Source organism: Lacerta agilis, chromosome 9 (genome assembly GCF_009819535.1).
Source record: "Lacerta agilis isolate rLacAgi1 chromosome 9, rLacAgi1.pri, whole genome shotgun sequence".
NCBI lineage: Eukaryota > Metazoa > Chordata > Lepidosauria > Squamata > Lacertidae > Lacerta > Lacerta agilis.
In genome coordinates this window covers 54,545,698-54,567,578 of record NC_046320.1, presented here as the reverse complement: position 1 = coordinate 54,567,578, position 21,881 = coordinate 54,545,698, and the positions used below count along the sequence as shown (strand labels likewise).

The following is a 21,881-nucleotide window of genomic DNA, read 5'->3' as shown; positions in this document are numbered from 1 at the left end:
AACCCAGGCTTCCTCACCCTGGCCCTCCAGATGTTTTAAGACTACAATTCCCATCATCCCTGACCACTTGACCACTGGTCCTGCTAGCTAGGGATCATGTTACTTGTAGGCCAAAAACATCTGGAGGGCTGAGGTTGAGGAAGCCTGTAACCCCTGCAGGGTTTTATTATTTTATTGGGAAAGATCCCTCTGTGTTTGCATGCTTCATATATTATCTGTTTCATCCTGAGTTCCAACGATAGGTGCTAAAGGAGTTATAAAAAGAAACGATGTTTAAAGGTAGTATCAGATACAGGTAGGTAGCCGTGTTGGTCTGCCATAGTAAAATAAAAAATAAAAAATCCTTCCAGTAGCACCTTAGAGACCAACTAAGTTTGTTCTTGGTATGAGCTTTCGTGTGCATGCACCTGAAAGCTCATACCAAGAACAAACTTAGTTGGTCTCTAAGGTGCTTCAGATCCTGAAGTTGAGGCTCCAGTACTTTGGCCACCTCATGAGAAGAGAAGACTCCCTAGAAAAGACCCTGATGTTGGGAAAGATGGAGGGCACAAGGAGAAGGGGACGACAGAGGATGAGATGGTTGGACAGTGTTCTCGAAGCTACTAACATGAGTTTGGCCAAACTGCGAGAGGCAGTGAAGGATAGGCGTGCCTGGCGTGCTCTGGTCCATGGGGTCACGAAGAGTCGGACACGACTGAACGACTGAACAACAACAAAGGTGCTACTGGAAGGAAATTATTTTTATTTTTTATTTTGTTTTGACTAAAGGTAGTATATGCAATATGACACTGTTTTGTGGTGAATAAAATTTGATGATGGTTTTGTTCACATGCTACACTGAAAACAAGTATAAGCTGTCTTTACATACCCACAAACCTTTGTGTGAAAGAGTGTACTCTTGTTTGACGTTGCATGGGATGGGAACAAGAACAAATGCAGCCTGGGATCTAGATCCACATTGAAAACTTGGGGAGTAGGGAGTCAGGGTGGAAATTAGCCCCAAAGCCTCAGCCCCATGACAACTGCAGCAGTGGGGTGCAAATTAGCTACTTGGGTTGTGTGAATGCAAACTATGCATAAACTCTGGTAGCATAAGAAGAGCAGATCACACCAAATACATGCCTAGCCTGATATCCTCTATCCCAAAGCATCCCAGATGCTTATAGGAATCCCAGCAGCAACACATTAGGGCAATAGACCTCTGCCTTGGTTGTTCCCCAGTGATGGGAGTTCAGAAGCCTGCTTCCTCTGATCCTGAATTTACCATGTAGCCATTCTGACAAGTAGCCACTGAGTCTAAATCTTCCATAAATTTGTCTAATCCCTTTTCAAAGCAATCTATAACCATCCATATAGAAATGAATGCACAGGAGGCGAACATTTTTTGACAAGGTGTAGCAAGAGGTGGCCGCGTCACTTGGGTAGGTTCTCGTTCTATTTATTATTTTTCCTTGGCAATGAGAGAGGTTTGGTGGGCAAGGCATGGTCTTTAGTTGGCTCAGTGATACTTGTTTGCATGCACGAGGTGGGGGGGATTATTGGGTCAGTGCATTTCCCCATCACTTTCCTAATTGCAAAAAAGGCCATTTAAAAATAAAATAAAGTTGATTTGTTGCACTAGGGTGACTAGAGGGATTTCATTCATGGGACAAACAAATCGATGCTGATAATCAGCCCTAGGAAATGAGTGGTAATGCCAAGTATATTTGGTGACTCCATCTTGATCCATCTATAGGAAAACTCACTCACAGCTGCAAGACACCAGGGAATGGGATCGTATTTGTATGCAAATGGATATGAATTGGAGCCATAGTAGAGAGCAAAAGGTTAATGCCCCTTTGACCACATATTAGGGTTCCAATCCAGATGGGTATCCCCAGAAGAGCAACTTGAAGAGAAAAAAAATCCAGTTCTTTATAGAGTATGATTTAGTGCCAAGTTTGGCCCTTAGAGTATTACACAATTTTTGCAAATTCTCAGACTGCTTAAAATACAACACACACAGAGAGAGAAACATATGTTTCTGATCAACCCCTGAGTTCTCTTGCTCCTTTTTAGGGTGGAGGGCACTGTGAGGAGAAAGATGGTTCTCCAGAAGAAACATATTTTTCCTCAGAAAAAGAAAGAAAAACACATCATTTGGGTCACAAATTATTATGGGGTTGAGTATCTTGATTACTTTCGCCTTGAGAGAAGGAGCTGCATATATTCTTTCGGTTTGGGTGCCAATAAGAAATACTATACATTGTGAACAGACAAGCCGGAATGATAACATCGACATTGCAAAACGGTATTGTATTTTTCTTGTTAGTTCGGAGGTTGAACCGCCTCAAAAGAGCAAATATTAATGCAAACAAAGCAAGGCTGTTTGCATGGATCCTGGCAAGAACAAATATGACTACAGGGTGAGGCTTAGTACAAACTCAGAAAGAGGAGTAATAACTATAGGAAGGTTAAGTCAAACTCTTCATGTGAACTGTTCCTTAAGCCAGATATGGGGAACAAATGACCCCTCAGATATTGTGGGAACACAGCTCCTATCATTCTTGACAAGGGCCTGGGGAGAAATTTCAGTTCATATTTAAATACAAGTGTATCAATCTGATATATTTTGAAATTCACACTTACCCAAATTTTGTGACAAGCTCTACAACCTACCAATGTTTGCAAGAATGCATATTGCAAGTCTGGGGTAATAGAGTTGGGGGGGGGGTGCAAGAGCACTTATAATGGCTAGAGTTAGTGAATGTTAGCAATTACTAAATGGTAGAATTTAGATAATATTGGGATTATTGAAGAGAAGATGTCAGGCCACTGGAAAAATACAAGCTAGACTCCATTTCCAAGCCAGGGCCTCACCCAGGATAAAAAACAACACAGGGGCACACACCCCCAATACCCCCAGCCGTGCCTGGCCCTGCCTGCTTCACTCTGGACCTTTGTGTGTTCATCATGAACAGGCATAGGCAAACTCCGGCCCTCCAGATGTTCGGGACTACAATTCCCATCATCCCTAGCTAACAGGACCAGTGGTCAGGGATGATGGGAGTTGTAGTCCCAAACATATGGAGGGCCGGAGTTTGCCTATGAAGGTCTGAAAGAAGATTCTAAGGACATTCAGCTAAATACCCTTAGAAACCACCCTATGATCAGCAATCCTGACAATATGAGACTCCAGAACCTGTGGGGAAGATGCGAAGGGTATTTAGCTGAATGTGCTTACTCTCCTTTCAGAATGCCAGGGTATAGAAGTTATGCCCTTACACATTTGGGTGGGTGTCTGAAGAGACCCTATTCAATAGGGTTTGAAAGAGTTACATTTCCTAACCAATGAAGCACGTCTCATGAATGAATAAATGAATGAATGAATGAATGATAGGCCTCACTAAAGTTTTTTTTTTAAAAAAAACCTTTTGATAGGTTTTAGGATTATCTCAGTTATTTCTTATTGTTTATACTTTCATTTAAATATACAAAGATGATATTCAGTGTCCCTTCCAACTCTATGATTCTATGAAAGGTGCCCGGAGAAACAAAAATATTAGTGATAGAAGTCCACTGGAATTCATAACTATTTTTATTAGGTGTTTATGAAATAATCCATACAGTTTACCACTCCTTGCAATATAAGGCACCAACCACACACACTCTGGAATTTAAGCAGCAAAAACTTGAACTACTTTGCCATCGCCAGAATTTCATATCAAAACATACAAAAATCACAGCAATTTTCCTTAAGGAGTTCTCAGGAAATTGTTATCATCTGTGCATCACCGAGAAACCTCCATGTCCTATATTTATTAACAATGTAAAACGGTACCAAATTTATTTCTGTAAAGAGATTTCAAGCTACTGATTTACGGCATGTATATTCCACTGGGTTCAGTGTGGCTTTCTCCCAAATATATATAAGACAGCTGCCTAAACTACCCACCCTCTCACCTTTGAAATACATGATAATAATTATTTGTGTTGTTGCTTCATTATACAGGATATTGATAGTTTGAATCACAACGTAAGATTGGGTTTATGGTAATTTTCTTCTGTTGCGTTTGGAGGCAAAATGTGACGGTCTTGGGATAGACCAACATGTTGATAAATGAGCATTGCAGAGTCCAGTCATTTTCACATATGTCCTACTAGGCAATGTGGCAATCTGAGCCTGCAAAGGTCTTGTGTTCTTCCTCATCACCATGGACTTTAGAATACCAGGACACTGCGAATACTGAAACATTAAGAAACAGTTTTAAATGGAAGGGTGATAATATCTGTAAGATTTTTAATGTTAATAGGCTAATATTTCAGTAGGTTTAGGTTTTTGCCGCAAATTTCAAAGGAAAGGCTTGATCCGGTTGATATTAAGGGAAGGTGATCTTTTAAGCACCATCCATTCATTCTGTTTGTTACCCACCCTTTGCCATTGCATTCCAGGTGGGTTATGATGTTTTAAAATTCAATATTAACACAATTAACACAACTTACAGCCAGAGGAACAGAAATAGGAAGAGTATAAAGCATACACAGTGAGTAATTTTCAGAGTGAGGGTGGAGAGGGAAGTCTGAACCTGTACAGAAATAGGAAACCTTTTTTATACTTAACATTTTGTTAGAAGGATTTCATTTATAAAGAAATAAAGTGATAAAAGAAAAAGAGAAGAAAAGGCTGTGGAAAAGAGGAAACAAATAACCTAGTGATAAGCTTATAAAACTGATTCCAAGAAAAAGAATTGCACAAGAAAAAGCACAAGAGGTTGATTCTATTCATTTATGCCATGACAGGAAGCTGAATACAAATGCATATTAGTCCCTAACAGAAGCACCAAGGTAAACAGATTATGCATGCAATTTCATTGCCCCATACAAAATAGTATCTATTTCAGTTTATAAATCAATTGTTGCTCAGCCTAATGGGATGCGGATCGACCACAGCTGTGGTGCAAGTCTTGCTTGTGAACATCCATATTTGCATTGTTTCTACATGGGTTCCATTTTCCCATTTATTTATTCATTTTCATTCTTTGAGGTGTCCGTTTCCCCATTTGTCTTCTGTGCCTTTGTACATAAACATTTCATGCAACTTTCAGTACTAGAATCTAACCATGATCAAGCTAATCTCTGGGGTTTTTTGGCCACATTTTTTTTTTGGTAGATGAATAAATGTAGACTTCGTTTTAAATCTAGGTTTTAGGGGGGGAGATGAAAGAGACCTCCTTGGGTGTTGGAGTGAACGAGTCTTGAGTTAAACTGGAGAGGGGTTGGGGGATATGTACGCAAGCCCGGCTCACACTACAAAGGAAACTGGATCCACCCCCCCCAATGTTGTACAGAAACACTCGGCAATGCAACATTGTGTTGGAAGTGCCATACATGCATTTTTAGTCTGCAACGCAAACAACCCCCGAGCCCATCTTGTTACCCTTTATACCACATTTGCTCCCATTTGGGTGTAGTGATCTGAGGTCCTATGGTATTGAAGACCCATTACTATTACTGCAGCTGGATCCTAGGAGGGTCCCTGTCTCCAGCACCCCAGAGTCCCAGTCAGCACGAAATGAGAGCTTTTTAGCCACTGAGAATAAGTCTTCTTGCCCTTGTGCTGATTGGAGCCAATCAGAGTGGAAGGAGTTGAGTCAACCACTGAGATTTAGCTCGTAGGTTCATTATGGAGAAGGTGCATGCGAATAACACCCAAGAGCAGTTGTTCTGTATGCTCCCAAGCTAAGCAGTTGTCTTCAGTTTCAAGACAATGATGTGGAAGTTCTGTTGTGGACAATGGAACTTCAAGGGCAACACAGCTTGAGACACTCCAAAGGAAGATTGTGTAATCTTCTAATGACTATGGCTATGACTCTCAGAAAGGCACCCTGCCTTTTCCACTACACTATTGTGGGGTGTGGGTGGGGAAAGGTCTTACCTTTTTCCTGAGCGCAGCAATTCAAAGCCCTCGTTGATTTTATCAAAAGGCAAAGTGTGGGTAATTAGTGGATCCAGAGCAAACTTCCCTCCCATGAAATCTGAAACCAGCTTGGGGACAGCATGTTTGCTTTTCCAACCTGAGAACAGTAAGTGCATAGTTAAGATATGATATTCCAATTACAATGCCGTAAAAAAGCAGCAGTAAAATGTTGGTTTAAGGTCTGGCAGTTCCACAAATTTATAGCCAGAATCCATCTTTGTACTTGGGTTATGCAATGAGATTGGCCTTGATGCTATGACAGATCTGTGGGTGGGAGGGAGATAGAGGAGATACTAACATAGTAATTATTAGCCAAGAGCTTGCATGGAAAGCCTACAGGGGGTCAAACTACATGAGATCTTAAATGCTTTTTCACATGGTAAGTGCATTATTATTATTGTTTTTAAAAAGCTAAATTGTATTTGCTGGGGGTGGGGAAATAATTAACAAATCAAGGTGTTTCTCTAATTTTCTGTAATGCCATGCTATGCTCCATGACAGACATTTTTTGGCACTACCCGCTGCCACCCCAAGCTATTTTGTGACTGGCTTCCTCAGCACTCTCGCAGAATTTGAAATGTGCCCTCCTGATAGAAAGCTAGTAGGCCCATACCTCCAAATATAGATCCTTTCCAAGTGCGCCCCGTGAAGATAAGTTGTGGAGAGAAGGTAATTTCAGAAGTTGAAGGGGGCAATCCGACAATCACGCTGGTACCATAATTCATGTGGCAGGAAGCCAAGGCAGCAGTCTGGGGAAAATCCAAAGGCATGACTCTTGAATCAAGCCAAGGAGAAATACCATCCATGATCACCTTCCATGACACAGTCAGACCTCTCAAAAAATTTACTGTTCAAAGCATATTACAGTCATACCTCATGTTACGGCCACTGCGGGTTGTGTTCGTCACAAGATACGAACGCTCCAAACCCAGAAGTACCGGAACGGGTTACATCCGGGTTCGGCAATTCGCGTATGCGCAGAAGTCCCGAATCACGCTTTGTGCATGTGCAAAAGCGCCAAATCGCGGTGTGCACATGTGCAGACGTGGCGCTTCATGTTGAATTCTGATCATGTTGCGAACAGCATTCCAGAATGAATCCCGTTTGCAACATGAGGTACCACTGTCATAGCAATGGAAGAAAACATCCCTATCTTTTCTTCCTCCCATGTCCAGCTACATGCACACCATGAAAAGCCTTTGGGGATGGTTAGGGCCTTCTGAAGAATGTGGGAAGGGATGCTGGGTGGTAGGCTTATGTGGGAGAGAAGAATCACCCAAAAGGATCATTCTCACCTCTCCACTAGCCCCTCATGCCAGAGTCCCATCTCACATTATTCCATAGGTTACCTGATCAATGGGTGAAGGATGTTTAAAACTCTGAAACGTTCTACTGTCTCAGAACCCCAAGGCAGAGCTTTCAACCTTCCTTTTTTTTGCATTGGGAAACGGCCATAGCTGTCAACTTTCCCTTTTTTTGCAATGGGAGACGACGCTGGAATAAGGGAATTTCCCGCAAAAAAGGGAAAGTTGACAGCTATGCCCCAAGGCACTTGCTGCAACAGGTTAATAGATCACAACCTAGTGAAATATAGGTACCACTGAAGAACAGGAATGCAGGAAATTCCATCTTCCCCTTTCAAAATATGACAGTAAAATCTTGTCTTCATGCATGTACCATGGTGTCTGTGCGCCCAATCACTTCAAATGAATAGTCAACACCTTCACCATCTGTCAAGTCAAACAGCACTTCATTGATGGGCTTCTTGTAATCCAGAGGGTTGACACACTCCGTGGCTCCCATCTCTTTAGCCTTGGGAAATTTATCCTTGTTGATGTCGACCCCGATGATTTGGGTGGCTCCAGCTGCTTTGCAGCCCATGACAGTTGAGAGGCCAACTCCTCCCAGACCAAATACGGCACAGGTTGAACCAGGCTCCACCTGAAATCATAGAATCATAGAGTTGGAAGAGACCATCTAATTCAACCCCCTGCAGTCCTTCAGTATATGATGGCAAGGGTGCTTCCCCTGGGCAAGTGGTTGTGGATGGGCTTGCTCCTTGATGTTCAAAGCATCCAAGAGAAAGGTGGGATGCTGGAGAACTACAACTGTGCTTTCACCTGTCTCTGGGCCAGAGCCCACCTGTCCTCCTGTTTCTGTCTAGACCTGCCACAAATTCCGCACACTGAATATAAGCATTACCGATATTTTAATCCTTACCTTTGCACTGTTGATGGCAGCGCCATAGCCAGTAGAAAACCCACAGCCAATCAGACACACTTTTTCTGGAGGCGCTGCAGCATCAATTTTGACCACCGAAGACTCATGCACCACAGTGTATTCTGTGAAGGTGCTAGTGCTGGCAAAGGTGTGGATCGGCTGGCCTATGTAAGTGAACCTGCTGGTGCCATCGGGCATTAATCCAGAGGCGCCAAGGCTAAAAGATGAAGAAAGGGAAATCATGCTATGGATTGTGTGTTTTTTTTAAATCAAACATATGCACTGCTGGTCTTTCTAATACTGTTGCAAGTAACAAGTTCCACTCACTCGCACATTTTGCACATATTGCCTCTGGGATGTTTGCATGCGCTGCATTCTCCACACTGTGGGGCAAAGAGTGGGATGACTTTGTCTCCTGGGAATGATAAAAATACCATCATTAGCCTGCTTAAAATATTCAGAAAATGCTTTGCTGGGGCAGTGGACAATACAAAATTTGGGGGGGGGTTGAGGAGGGTCAGTTGGAGAGGGGAAGTGAGAAATGTCCCTATTTTCATCTGAGCAATGTTGGGCGGTATGTCATGAACATTGCAGACTCTTGTGCAGCTAGCTGTGAAGTGGGGAGCACAGGTTGAATTCAAGAAGCGGGTTCTTTAATGTACAAGTGTAGGCTGCACCGTTCATGCATGCCCACTGGTTGCCACTTTGTTTCCAGACCCAATTCAACCTGCTCATCTTAGTGTTTAATTCCCTAAACAAATTTATCACCCAATAGCTGAAATATTGTCTCTTCCACTACAGACCCTCTTGGGCAGACACCCCCAAACTCAGACCTCCAGATGTTTTGGGACTACAATTTCCATCATTCCTGACCACTGGTCCTGTTAGCTAGGGATGATGGGAGTTGTAGTCCCAAAACATCTGGAGGGCTACCTTTTGGTAGTTCCTCTTTCATCAACATTTTGGGGTCTTGGCAGTACTGTATAGCAGTTCTGGTCTTTGGCACCTGAGAATAGGGCCTACCCTATTCTCTTGACTGCAGTTTGTTTTAAATTAATATTGCAAGTTTAAGTAGTTGTGACCCACTCTGGCAAGTGGTGGTAGTAGTAGTAGTAGTAGTAGTAGTAATAATATCACCAGTTAAGTAAAAAAAATACTGTAATGTTGCTGACTCCTATTCAGAAATGTCTAGCAATTGATTCCAAATTCTGGCATTTACATTAAACAACTGGTCACTGGCCCAGAGCTGACCGCCCTTCCCTAAAGAAAACACTTTCTCAGTCATTCTTCCTCCAGTTGATTGGCTCTCCTAGTTTCGTTTGATCCTTGTTGACCAAAACTTTCTGGTGGCACTCTGCTTTACCTTACCTGGTTTCACACAGGTAACCCCTTCTCCAACGCTCTCCACAACACCAGCTGCCTCGTGACCAAGAATAATGGGGAATTTTACCTCCATTGCCCCATTCAGCACATGGTCATCGGAGCGACAGACTCCAGATGCCAAAATCTGGTTTAAAGGAGAAAGTTTTTATTTTATTTTATATTATTAAAAAAAAATCATTTCATGAATTGCTTCCCATAAAATATCTCAAAATGATATCATAGTAAAACATAAATAATAAAACAATTACAAATAGATCAACATATACAAATATTTAAAGCAATTAAAAATAATTTATCTTGATAAAGATAAAAAAATGAAGGGTTTTGAAGAAGAAGCATCGATCTGGGAGAAAGAAATATTATTTAGCAACCATAGAAATATTTCTAAAATATACAAATTGGGAACAGGAGGTTATGCAAGGAATGAAGAAAAAAGTAAAGCTATAAAGAGATGGGAACAAGATCTAGGACATGAAATAGAATATGCGAAATGGGAAAAAGTATGGGCTAAAACGATCAACTTTACAGCATGTTATTTAATCAAAGAAAATCTAATGAAAATGCACCATAGATGGTACCTATCTCCAGAAAGGTTAGCTAAAATAAACAAAAACAATCAAAACAAATGTTGGAAATGTCAAAAAGAAAAAGGATCCTTCTATCATATGTGGTGGGTATGCCCAGAAATTGTAAAATACTGGAACATGGTGCATGAAGAATTGAAAAAAATATTTAAGATCAATATTAATAAGACCCCTGAAGCATATTTACTAGGGATATTAAATGAGGAGATACCGAAGGATAAAACCACTGTCTATTTATACGCCACGGCCGCGGCAAGAACAGTGCTGGCAAGATATTGGAAAGAGAAACTTGTACCCTCCCGGGAAGAATGGCTCTGTAAAGTATGTGAATATTTAGAACTGGCAAAATTAACAGATACAGTAAGAGGTAAACCTAGAAGTTTAGTTAAAAATGAGTGGGAATGTTTGAACGAATACCTTAAAAAACAAGGATCAAAATCGACAATCTGGTTAAGTTTAGAGTGAAAGAAATTTGTGAAGAAAGGAAAGAAAGAAAGGAAAAAAGTTGAATAATGTGTAATTAGAATTAACTATTGTTTTTTGTTTCCTCTGCTTGTGTCTCTCTTGCATTGGTAGAAGCTACTTACGTGACTATACACTTAGTCTTACCCCTTTTTCCCTTCTCTTTTTTCTTTATTTTTTTTTCTTTTCTCCTTTTCAACTTTTTGTGGTTTCTATTTTTTTTTGTTTTGTTTTCTATCTTTTGTGGTTGTTGTCATTCCTTTGTATTTGTACCTATGAAAGGTTTTTAAATTTGTTGTGAAATTGTTAAATCTAAATAAAGTTCATAAAAAATAATAAAAAATAAAAAAATAAAAATAAAAATAATTTCATGTGTGGAAATGATTTCACATCTACCGTATTTTTCCGTGTATAAGATGCCCCCATGTATAAGACGACCCCTATTTTTTGAGCCCCAAATTAAGAAATAATTAATTGCAACGTTCTGTCTATAAGACGACCCCCAATTTTAAACTTAAAAAATCGGGGGAGGGGGGATATAGTCTTATACACAGAAAAATAAGTAATTCAGACAGAGTTAAAGATCTCCACTTAACAGGGTTTTTTTTTTTTTAATGGAAGGTCTTTAGTTGACACCCATCATCCAATAGCAAAAATAATCAGGGAGTTTCACATTGGTCCTAGAAACACCCCTCTCATGATATTGCTCACAATCCCTCTCCTGCAGCAACTTGCAAGGCTTCCAAGGGGTTCGAAACACCCCCACATTTCCACATCAGTTTGCAGATTTTTATTTTAAAGTACTCGTGAAAATTCATCAGCATTTCAGTGCAAATTTCTCCTGATATAAACATGTTTGCATGCAATTTTGCCTAATATACAACAGTGCAAAGCAACGTTGTCTAATATCAAGCATATTTGTATATTATATTTATTAATACGGGCATCTTTGTGCACATTTTACACCACTATATGAATTTTTACTCTTATTACTTGGCATTGCAAATGTTGGAGAATTTTGAAAAATGGGTGTGTTTTGGTTGCAAACCACCCAGAGTGGCTGGGGTAACCCAATCAGTTGGGTGGGGTACAAGTATTATTATTATTGTTATTGTTATTATTTCACCACCACCACCATCATTATCATTATCATTTTCATTGTTATACTGAGTCCATCTAGCTCAGCATATTGGTCCATCTAGCTCAGCATTTTTCACATTGACTGAAAGAAGCCCTCCAGAGAGTCAGACTAGGGACTCCCCCACACCTGCCTGGAGATACCAGGGATTCCTGGCTCCCACCCTATTCAATCTTTTTTTATCCGACCTTCCATCTTATCTTCAAAATGTAACCACTCACATTCCTTATTTAAATAATCTTCCAGTTTTCATATTACTCCATGCAAACGACGCAGTGATTATTTCACTCTCCCTCTCCTGGTCTTAAAAAAATTACTTAAGAGTTTCTCAAATTTCTGTTCTCTCAATAATCTCAAAATTAATTATGATAAGACAAAAATCATGCAATTTACTAAGAGGGGGAACTAAAAAAAACTGGATAATCAATGGATATCTCATTCAAGCACTTCAATTATTTGGGGATTGTATTTAAAAACAACATGAACTGGAATATACATATTTGTGCTGCAATAGCTAAAGCTAAAGTGACAGCTTATCATATCAAATCTTATTTCTTCTCTCCCGTAGGAAATAGATATATCCTGGCTGTATTGCAAGTGATTGATATGAAACTTTGTGCTCAACTTTTATATGGTAGCCCAGTGTGGATTTTAGGTGATCTTAAGAGGTTAGATGAATTTCATGCATCCCTTCTCAGGTCATTACTAGGACTTGTGAATAAGAATCAATGTGTTGTGAGTTGGGAATACTTCCCTTATCAGTAAGAGCATTGTTGAGAACCTTGAAATATTGGATCTTCCTTCATTACAGAGCCCTATCTGCTACCTCTCTCCTTTATGATCTTTTAAGTAACAATGTAATTTACAGTTTGTCTGTGATTTGTTGAGTTCCATAGGGTTTACCTTTTAATTGGCCTCGAAAATTCTGACCCTAAATATATTTGGACAATTATTAGGAAGAAGGTTTTATAAAATAGTGTCCTCTCTATTCTTGATGTCGCTAAGTACAGCACTTGCTCCCCCCTCTTTTTAAATCTCCCTTTGTGCAGAGATTTCCAAAAGGGATATATTACAAATCTTAAGAACAACGAATCCTGTAGATTGTCTATGTTGGCTAGATTTACTTAGCTCTCCCAAAATCTTAGCTCTCCCAAAATCTGAATGTTTTTGTAAATGCAGTAAGAACGAACTTGATGCATTGGACCATATATTCTTCTCTTGTAATTTTGGCACTGATGCTAGAAGTCAATTATTAAATGCTTTACAAAGGGACAGGCCTACCTCTACATTTCCAACTATTCAAATACTAATATCGGACAGTAATGATAAAATCACGTCAATAGTGGCCGAATTTTTAAGCTCAGTCCATGCAGAAAGATTAAGCCATCACAAAGAGGATTAGGGGATCTTAGTTAAATAGTAATGTGGAACTGATATATTGTTATATCATTTTTACCAACTGATGTTTTAACTAAGGTCTGTTTTGAGAAGTTTGAAGATATTTTTTTATGGATTAGTAGTGAATTTTAGTGCTAAAGATTTAATTAATACCAGCCTTACTTTGTTGAGTTTATATCTTATATATTTTATACACAATGTCTGTTCTGAAATCTTCTTGTATGTTATGCCTAATAAAGGTTAATGAATTTGGATTTATCCTCAGACCTTTTGCAAGCAAAACAGCTGCTCCTCCATGAGCTGCAGCCCTTCCCCATTCTCATATTGTTTGAGAAAGCATAAATTAGGTAGATTTATCTTTAAGTGCAAACTGAATTGAATTTCTCCATCCCTAACAACCTACAGAAATGCCATTTTTGGTTTGTCTCTCTTACCTTAATACGAACTTCATGTGCCTTAGGTGGGGCAACTTCTATTTCCACAATACTAAATGGTTTTTTGACTTCCCAGACAACGGCAGCTTTGCACTTAATGACCTGAGATAATAGAATATCATAACAGTATTTCTGTATGTAACTGTACAATCCTATCCTGGACAACCCCCACCCCCAATAAAATGTATATAGGCTACCACTTGATTCTACAAAACCTGAAAACAGTTTACAGTGACAGCTCTGATTTCAATGTCCTGTGAAATAGTAGAAGATCATATACTATTTCCCCCCACACAGCTAACATTGCAATCCTGTGCATGTTTAATATTCAATATGTGCCCCAATACCAGGGCTATTTTTCTAGAAAAAGAGGTGCCGGAACTCACCATGAATGCCTCCTTTGTTCTCTTATAATGGCAATGGCACCCATCTGAAAAGTGCCGGAATTGAGTTCAGGTGAGTTCCAGCTGGAAAAAAAGCCCTGCCTATAGCCAAATTCCTCAGGGTGGCTTACAATTAGACATCTTTTTACAATCTTCATCAGGGCTTACTCCCTGGGTAAGAAGTTTAGGATTGAAGCCCTGATGAACACAGAGCTAGTTTTCAACTTGCTGGATGTTTCTCCCTCCCCAGTTGACAGAAAGTTTAAAATGCACTGGTTTGGTATTAATGCATGGTATTCAAGGAGGAGGAAAATAGAAGAAACTTTCAGGAACCTCTAGGATGAAACTTCCAAGAACTTTTTGGATTAACCTCAAGGAATGTATTGCTCCTGCTTATAGTACAATAAGCCTTTTAAAAAAATAAATAAATGAATAGGTCTTTATGCATTTTGGGACTGAAAAAGCAACTTTAAAAGAAATAATCGACTTACTTTCCCTGCAGTGCTCATGATGTTGAACTTCGCAATCTACCGTATCTGCTTCCTCTGTGTCGTTTCAGAACTTCTAGTCTGTCCTCCTAGAAGTACAAAGGTTCTGCTGCAAATATTTGGCTTATTTTTCAACTAAACGTAACCCTTCCCCAGTTCAATGCCAAGAAATGTGGCCACTCCTCTACGTTCAGTTTGATTGTACCTGCAATTTCACAACTTTGAAGGAAGTAGGTTAAGAGTCCTCAGTTGCACCGTACATTTAGATTGCACTCAAGGAAATAAGTCTGTGAAGGGTGGGGATTGTAGAGAGGCATTGTGTGAGCCACATGCCCCCACCACCCTTGACCATCTTGAAACAAACACATAGGACACATTGCTTGGGTCAAATATTGGCACAACTTTATGATTACAGAGGAAGGGTATGGCCAGGCATTGGGGAAACCATTTTAAGTGCCAGCCTGCCTGTATATCTGTGGGGTCAACTCAAAGCAAAGAGGCCCCTAATGACACACATCAAGTACCAACCCCCTGCATGGTTGCTGCCTTGAGCAGTACTTTGGCCTTTGCCCTTGCCTGGGCTTCAGAACAGAAATCACTCCTTCCAGATCCCTTTGCAGGGTTTCCCAAATTGGGGTCTAGCCACTGGCGAACGGAGCCGCTTTGCTGCCCAGAGCGGCAAACGCGGGGGCACCCCCCGAGGCAGGGTGTTGCTCATGTGTCATGCGTCATGACATCACGACACATGTGTCAGACGAAGAGCACATGTGCAGGATGCCGCACATGCACAGTCCGTCTGTGCTGCTGCTCCCGCGGAACCTTACAAGCGGCAACTCGTAAGGCTGCCGCGCGCGATCAGCAGCACGGAAGGCTGCGGGACCCCATCTGTGCTGCTGCTCGCGCGCGGCAGCCTTATGAGTTGCCGCGGGAGCAGCAGCACGGACGGACTGCGCATGTGCGAGATGCCGAGCGAGGCTTTTTTACCGGGTGGCGGGGCTCAGCTTGGGAGTCATGGGGGGAAAGGGCGCCAAGTGTTACCCCCCTCCAGGTTGTCACCCGGGGCGTACCACCCCCAATGCTCCCACCTTGCTCCGCGCCTGGGTCTAACTGTTTTGGGACTACAATTCCCATCATCCCTGACCACTAGTCCTGCTAGCTAGGGATGGTGGGAGTAGTAGTCTAACAATAGCTGGAGACTCAAGTTTGGGAAACACTGCTTTAACGGAATATCCCTTTGCACTTGAGAGGCAAGCAGAGGGTACAACCTCCCCTCCACCAATAACTAAGGTTTACCCAATGCCTTAACTGCCACCCAAGCCAATAGGGTTTGCCACCAAACCATTACATCTGCAACCAAGCCTTCAAGTCTTCTGAGATGTCAGTGAGCCATGCATTCTTGCCAGATTCAGATAGATGCACCCCATCGTGGCTCCTTATCAAATGTGTTCAGGTGCTAAATCACCCTTCCACCCATAGCCTCTACTTTGCGCACCACTGCGGGGTTCACCTTTTTTCTAGCCTTGTCAATTTTTGCAGCAGCTGGAATATCCCACCACTAATGCTGTTTAGCAGAGACATTGTCTGTAACCTGAAGCATCTGTAACCCGAGGTACCACTGTACAGGGATTTAAGGGAACCCTGGTCATTGCATATGACCCAAATAAGGTCTGTGCCCTTTTGTGTTGGGAGAACGGCTTTTCCAGCCTATCCTTGTCCCTGACATGCTGGTTTTCCTAGTGCAGGGAAATATCTTGTTCAGAGGAAGATTCAAGCAAGCCGCAACCTGCAATGTGTGAAGTGGTGCTGCCTGGAAAGAAACTTCACCTGTGGCATTTTAAGGGTAGAAGTGGGCTCAACCTTAGGAATCATTTCCACGATTATCCATACATAGCAAAAAGTATCCAAGTACCTTTCTTCATTTCATGGGTTGTAAATGGCACAACTTAAAATAGGATTGTGGATTCAGAAGGACCCCAAAGCACCATCTTGTCTATGTAAAACCTGTCAGATGAAAGAGAGAATTGGGTGTGGGCGTTGAATGATGGCATTTTATGATGGCATTGATATCAAGTATTATTTTCTGTGCCTGCTGAAAACATTCTTGTTTAAACAAGCCTACCCAGATGCTTAGAAAGTTGTTGTTTTTTAAGGTATTTTTTATAGTTGCTTAGAAAGTTGATGTGGATTTTAACCACCTTTAGTAGGTTAACTTTTTGCATGTTTTAAACTATTGTTGTAAAAATTTCTCACATTTTTTTTAAATCTTTGAGGTTTTGTTTCATTTTATCTAGTAATGTATAAATTTGTTTTCAAGTAGTATATAAATTTAATGGAAATGATATTAGTAATTTTGCAATATTAACTGCAGACTGCAGCAAAGATTCAGAAAAAGCTGCTTTCAGAGAAAGACAGCTCAGAAGAGCTGTGTTTCAAACTTTTATGTTAGCTCGTATCACAAAAACCGTGCAAGAAATCATGCTGTATCTAACTAAGTCATACTCTGAGTCAGTGTTTTTCAACCTTTTTTGGGCAAGGGCACACTTGTTTTATGAAAAAAATCACGAGGCACACCACCATTAGAAAATGTTAAAAAAATTAACTCTGTGCCTATATTGACTATATATAAAGTAATTCTCTTGAATAGGAATCAAATAAACACAATTTTTCCCACGGCACACCAGGCAACACTAGTGTGCCGCGGAACAGTGGTTGAAAAACACTACTCTGAGTAACCCTAATCACCTTAAGTGACCAGCCTCAACTGGATTAAGATTCTTACTATCATATTTGATGGTTGTATCCCATTGTTGAAAACTTCCAGAATGGAGTGTTTATTGAGATTTCGACACCAATGGCAGAGTAAAGCATGAAAACCTGGTAGGCAGAGGCGTCTTTCCTATTGGGCTTACTGGTGCATCACACCAGGGTGCTGCCCTCTCAGGGGCGCCAAGGTGCCATCTTGAAGGGGGTAACATTTGGCACCTCCACCTGAAGTCCTAAGCAAAGCTGCAGCAAAGCCAGTGGCTGTAGGCTTGGGACTCACCACAGCCCTGCTAAAGCATTAGTTCTTCTTGCCTTACTCAGTCCTGCTGGACCTGGGCTACCATCTGCCCACACCCCTTCAAGTCACAGCGAGCACAGACAGTGCTGCCCAAGGGCCCTACCCCTGCTTCCCTTTGCTTGCCTGCAGTCGGGCATCATCCACCAGCCCAACCTGAGGGAGTCCCGATCTATCTGAGTGCCCTGCTTCGCCCGTTTAGTGCTCCCCCATAATGCTCTGCGGTACCTCATTTGCATGCAGGAGTTGCTCCGCCTCTGGCCCCAAGCAAGATCCCTCTGTCACTTCAATGATTCCCTTCAAACACTTCCTCCACGGAGACACTCTAGCAATCCCCCTTGCTGCTCCAAGGCAACCTGCATTCCTCTGGGAAAAGTTTGCAGCTCAAAACTTCCCTCTCCAAAGCGGATTTTGTTAAGAGCTCCTCTTTTGTAAGAGCTCTTAACCTGCTTGGTGCCATGCTTGGGGATCCCTGCTTCTTGATGGGGGCAAGTTCTCTTTCGGAATAGCAAGTCTGGGCTGGTGAAAGGATTCCTGCAAATATCAAATGGTGCCACTTTGCAAGGTGTGGGGGTTTTTGTGTGTGTGTGTCTATTATCTCTCCCCTCCCGCTTTTTTTAATGCAGCTGATAGTACAAGCCTCCCTGTTGTTATTTATTTAAACATATTTTTTTATTAAAGGTTGCTGGGTGTTCAGGTTCCTAGTCCCCGGGGTTTGCTTGACTCATGAGTCTCATGGTGGGAAAGGAAGTATGTAGGACAGCCCCAAAACGCATGTCCAATGGAAAGGACGTTCAGAAGCATCTAATATTCCCTGGACTTTTAGGGCAATGCATGGTGCTTTGTTTGACACATAAAAATCTGGTTGCCCCCAAAGAATTGTCTTTCTGTCTCTGCACCACAACACTGCTTTGGAGTGACTTCTTTCTGATTGGTGGTTAAAATGACTATTGGATGGTGCTGGTGCTTGAGGATGATGAAAGGTGCTTAACAAAAAAAGTTTAAAAAAAAATTCTTGAAAAGATTATAACTCCCAGCACCCTTAACAAACTACAGCTTCCTAGGTGATGCTCTTTCCAGGTGCTTTAAATGTATGGTGTGCACTCAGCTTAAGCCTAGACTCAACTTTCAATTTTTGTCAATTTTTTCTTGAGCCTTTTGTCATTTTGGGGGGGGGGGAGTGGGGAAGATTCCATCACTCCATTTTCCTTCCAAATATTAGAATATTAGAATCTCCCCCCTTAATTTTAGAACAGTTTCCTCCAGTGATGGCTGCTGTGGGGTTTGTGTTTCAGCATTAATATTGCACTGACCACTCTGTAGACATGGGTGTTTGAACAAGCTAGGCTCCCCCCTTCTTGCAAAGCATCTGCAAGCAAGCAAGGGTGCATGACTAGAATTGTTCCAGGGCTTAATTGCATTAAAAAGGCTGATCTGCCAGAGAAATCAGTGCTTGCACCCCGGTGGGCAGATTCAACTATGATCAACTATGGTGATCCCTGTGCAACCATCTCTTAAAAAATCTCAACAATTTTGGGGTACCCTCTGTAAAAAAAAGTACCGGGGGTGACAAAAAAAATTCTGCACTGGGTACCACCTGACCTTCCTACGCCTCTGAGGGCACCCCAGCGATTAGGGTAGCTGTGCGGCTTTGCCGGCGGCCTCCCCTTTCCCTGCAAGCCCACCAGCTGTGCCACATCAACCATATGGCTGGCAGGCATGCAGCTTCCTTCCCAAGCCTCCGCTGGAGGAGAGCGATCCCCGCAGAGGCTTAGGATGGAAGCTGCACCCTGCCAACTATATGGCTGGTGGGAGGAGAGCAATCTTTGCACCACGGCACCGGATATGCTTAAGATAATTCTGTCAGAAACAGAATCGGAAATTGCAACTGTTTGCATTTTTGTCCCAGGTCCAGAACAGAAATCAATCTGGTGAATATGGTCAGTACCAATCCAACAGATGTGATCGGTATTCAGTCAACCCTTGTTGTTTTCAAACCCCCACAACAGAGATGTAATTAATGACTCTTTTAAAATATTGTTTTGCTATTTCCTTACAACTGAAATGGTGGGATAACTGCACAAGTTAAACATTATGTCAATTACAAAAATCACATTAAATAGCCAACAGTGGCACAAATCATGCAGTATTTGGGGAAAACCAAGCTGTAGCAGATTATAATGAATACAAGTTTGGGTAGAAACTGCAGCTTTCTTACATCTTTGGCTGCTTTGTTGGAGTCTTTGTACTTCCCAGAGCTGATTCGACACCAGCTATTGGTAGCAGATGGAATAGCGATAGCTAAGCAATGGAAATCCTACAGTGAACGGTCACTAGACTTCTGGTATTAAAAACTGTGGTCAGGTGCTAACACACCCAGTATCTCTTGCAAGAGGACACCAATGAAGCCTGGCATGTTGTATTGTGTGTGTGTGTGTGTGTGTTTCACTAACAGGAATGGCTGTGGAAGGAAACCTCCGTCATCCCATTGACAAATCTGGAAAGGATGGTGTTTCCTTTGTACCACAATGGCAGCTATATTCTTTGTAGTTTGGATTATCTGCTAGTCTCACTTTTTTGTTTGCAGTTTTGAGTAATGCACATTTTTTTGCAAGCAATATAATATAATAATACAATGCATTTCTACATGTTGTTTTCACTAATATAGTCGTTTTCAATGCACACATCTGGGGCGCAAGATTGTGTGCGCTGCCCAAAAGGCCTGCCGTGTTCTAACACAAAGAAAGAGTTAAGGACTATGAGATACTACAATACCTTTTTTTGTGGTACCTTAATTCATGCATTGCTTTTTTGGGAGGAAGGGGGCTTGAGGGGTATTGCACCAAGGCTCCCAACCACCTTAATCTGGACAAACTGTTTAATGAGCATTCAGCCTGATTTGTTTGTGGAGAGATTAGATAACATTGCACCAAGCAAGTGTTAACCTGCAGTCTCTATTGCATTTCTCCATCACCTTCCTTACTGCAAAAAGTTGGATCCACAGCCAGGATATTCTAGCGTGTGATTCAATCCGATCCAAAAGTAGTAACAGTATGGAAGTGCCTTTTATCCCACTATCCTTTGTCCTAAAGAACCTTTTGCTCACCCTAGTCACAAGAAATCTCAACAATCCACCTCCTGTTAAACATTTCTGCCCTTAAACAAGAAAATGTGATTTACAAGACTCAGTCATCATTGCCCACCCCCCACGCCATTTTTTCTTGGGTTGTTTTTTTTCTTTTCTTGCATGCTAGTGCTAAATTAGATTCAAATACAAGTACAGCTGTCATCTCTTTGTTCTGTTCTAAAGGTCTTTTGAATTACTAGTTTACAGCTGCGTGGTCTCTGTCTCCTGTCTCTCTCACTCTCTCACACTCATTTTTTTTAAAATAATAATAATAGCACAGTTATAAAAAGCAGCATGGACACATCCTGTGTCAATGGCTGGGAGTCCAATTCCTTATCTGCAGTGCAGTAGGGACAAAAAGGCACCCCATAACCACATTGTACCGTGTGCGCACTGAACACCTCAAACAATACAAATGTCTCTGCATCATCTGCATCTAGTTCCTGAATTAGGAAGTGAGTCTTTTCACACAAAAGCTGTTTTCCTGGATCAAGGTTTTATTTTTTTATTTTTTTGCCAAATCATTTTTATTCATTTTACAATACAATACAATACAATAATAATTTCCAATACCATTTCTCTTCTCATCTTATACACATTGGCTTTTTAATGCCCTGACTTCCATCAAACCTTCCTTATGATTTTCTTACATTCATTACTTATTTCCATATCTTCACTACTTAACCACTGCTTAAATTATAATATCTAAATTTTTCACTAAACGTGATTTTGAGATTTAGCTTACAAAACTTCCTGCAGTCCTACCAACGTATTCAATTGTCTGCAATTGTCTTTCAGATAATCTGCAAACTTAGTCCAATCTTTGATGAATTTCTGGTCCCGCTGTTCTCGGAATCTTCCTGTCAACTTGTCAAGTTCTGAATACTCCATTAACTTTATTATCCATTCTTCCTTTGTCGGTGATCATTCTTGTTTCCATTTCTGTGCTATTAAAATTATCGCCGCCATTACAGCATATTGGAAAAATCCTGAATACCTAAAAAAGTCTTATATTTCAGCCAAATATTAAACCCATTGCCCTTGACTGATTTCTAAAGCATATTGACATTCAAGTAAAATCAATGATTAAGGCCGGCATTTAGCCAGTGGCTATTTAGCTTTGCCACTGATAGATAGACTACTTGTAGTTTTGTACCCACCAATGCTTAATGTAGTAATGTACGGAAGTGAGAGCTGGACCATAAAGAAGGCTGATCGCCGAAGAATTGATGCTTTTGAATTATGGTGCT

At 41.2% G+C, this 21,881-nt stretch overlaps 2 protein-coding genes across 2 annotated transcripts in view; one reads left to right on the top strand and one right to left on the bottom strand.

Moving 5' to 3' along the window:
* Positions 1 to 21,881, top strand: part of C9H4orf17 (chromosome 9 C4orf17 homolog) — a 164,441-nt gene that overhangs the window by 70,272 nt on the left and 72,288 nt on the right. The gene's annotated exons all lie outside the window — the stretch shown is intronic.
* LOC117053010 (alcohol dehydrogenase 1B-like) lies at positions 3,557 to 14,591 on the bottom strand. Its single transcript, XM_033160461.1, has 9 exons — positions 14,450 to 14,591; positions 13,576 to 13,677; positions 9,545 to 9,683; positions 8,504 to 8,591; positions 8,177 to 8,393; positions 7,634 to 7,897; positions 6,570 to 6,705; positions 5,915 to 6,053; positions 3,557 to 4,225 (listed from the first exon to the last, which is right to left on the bottom strand). The coding sequence occupies exons 1-9, from the start codon at positions 14,465 to 14,467 to the stop codon at positions 4,201 to 4,203; spliced, it is 1,128 nt and encodes a 375-aa protein (XP_033016352.1). The 5' UTR covers positions 14,468 to 14,591; the 3' UTR covers positions 3,557 to 4,200.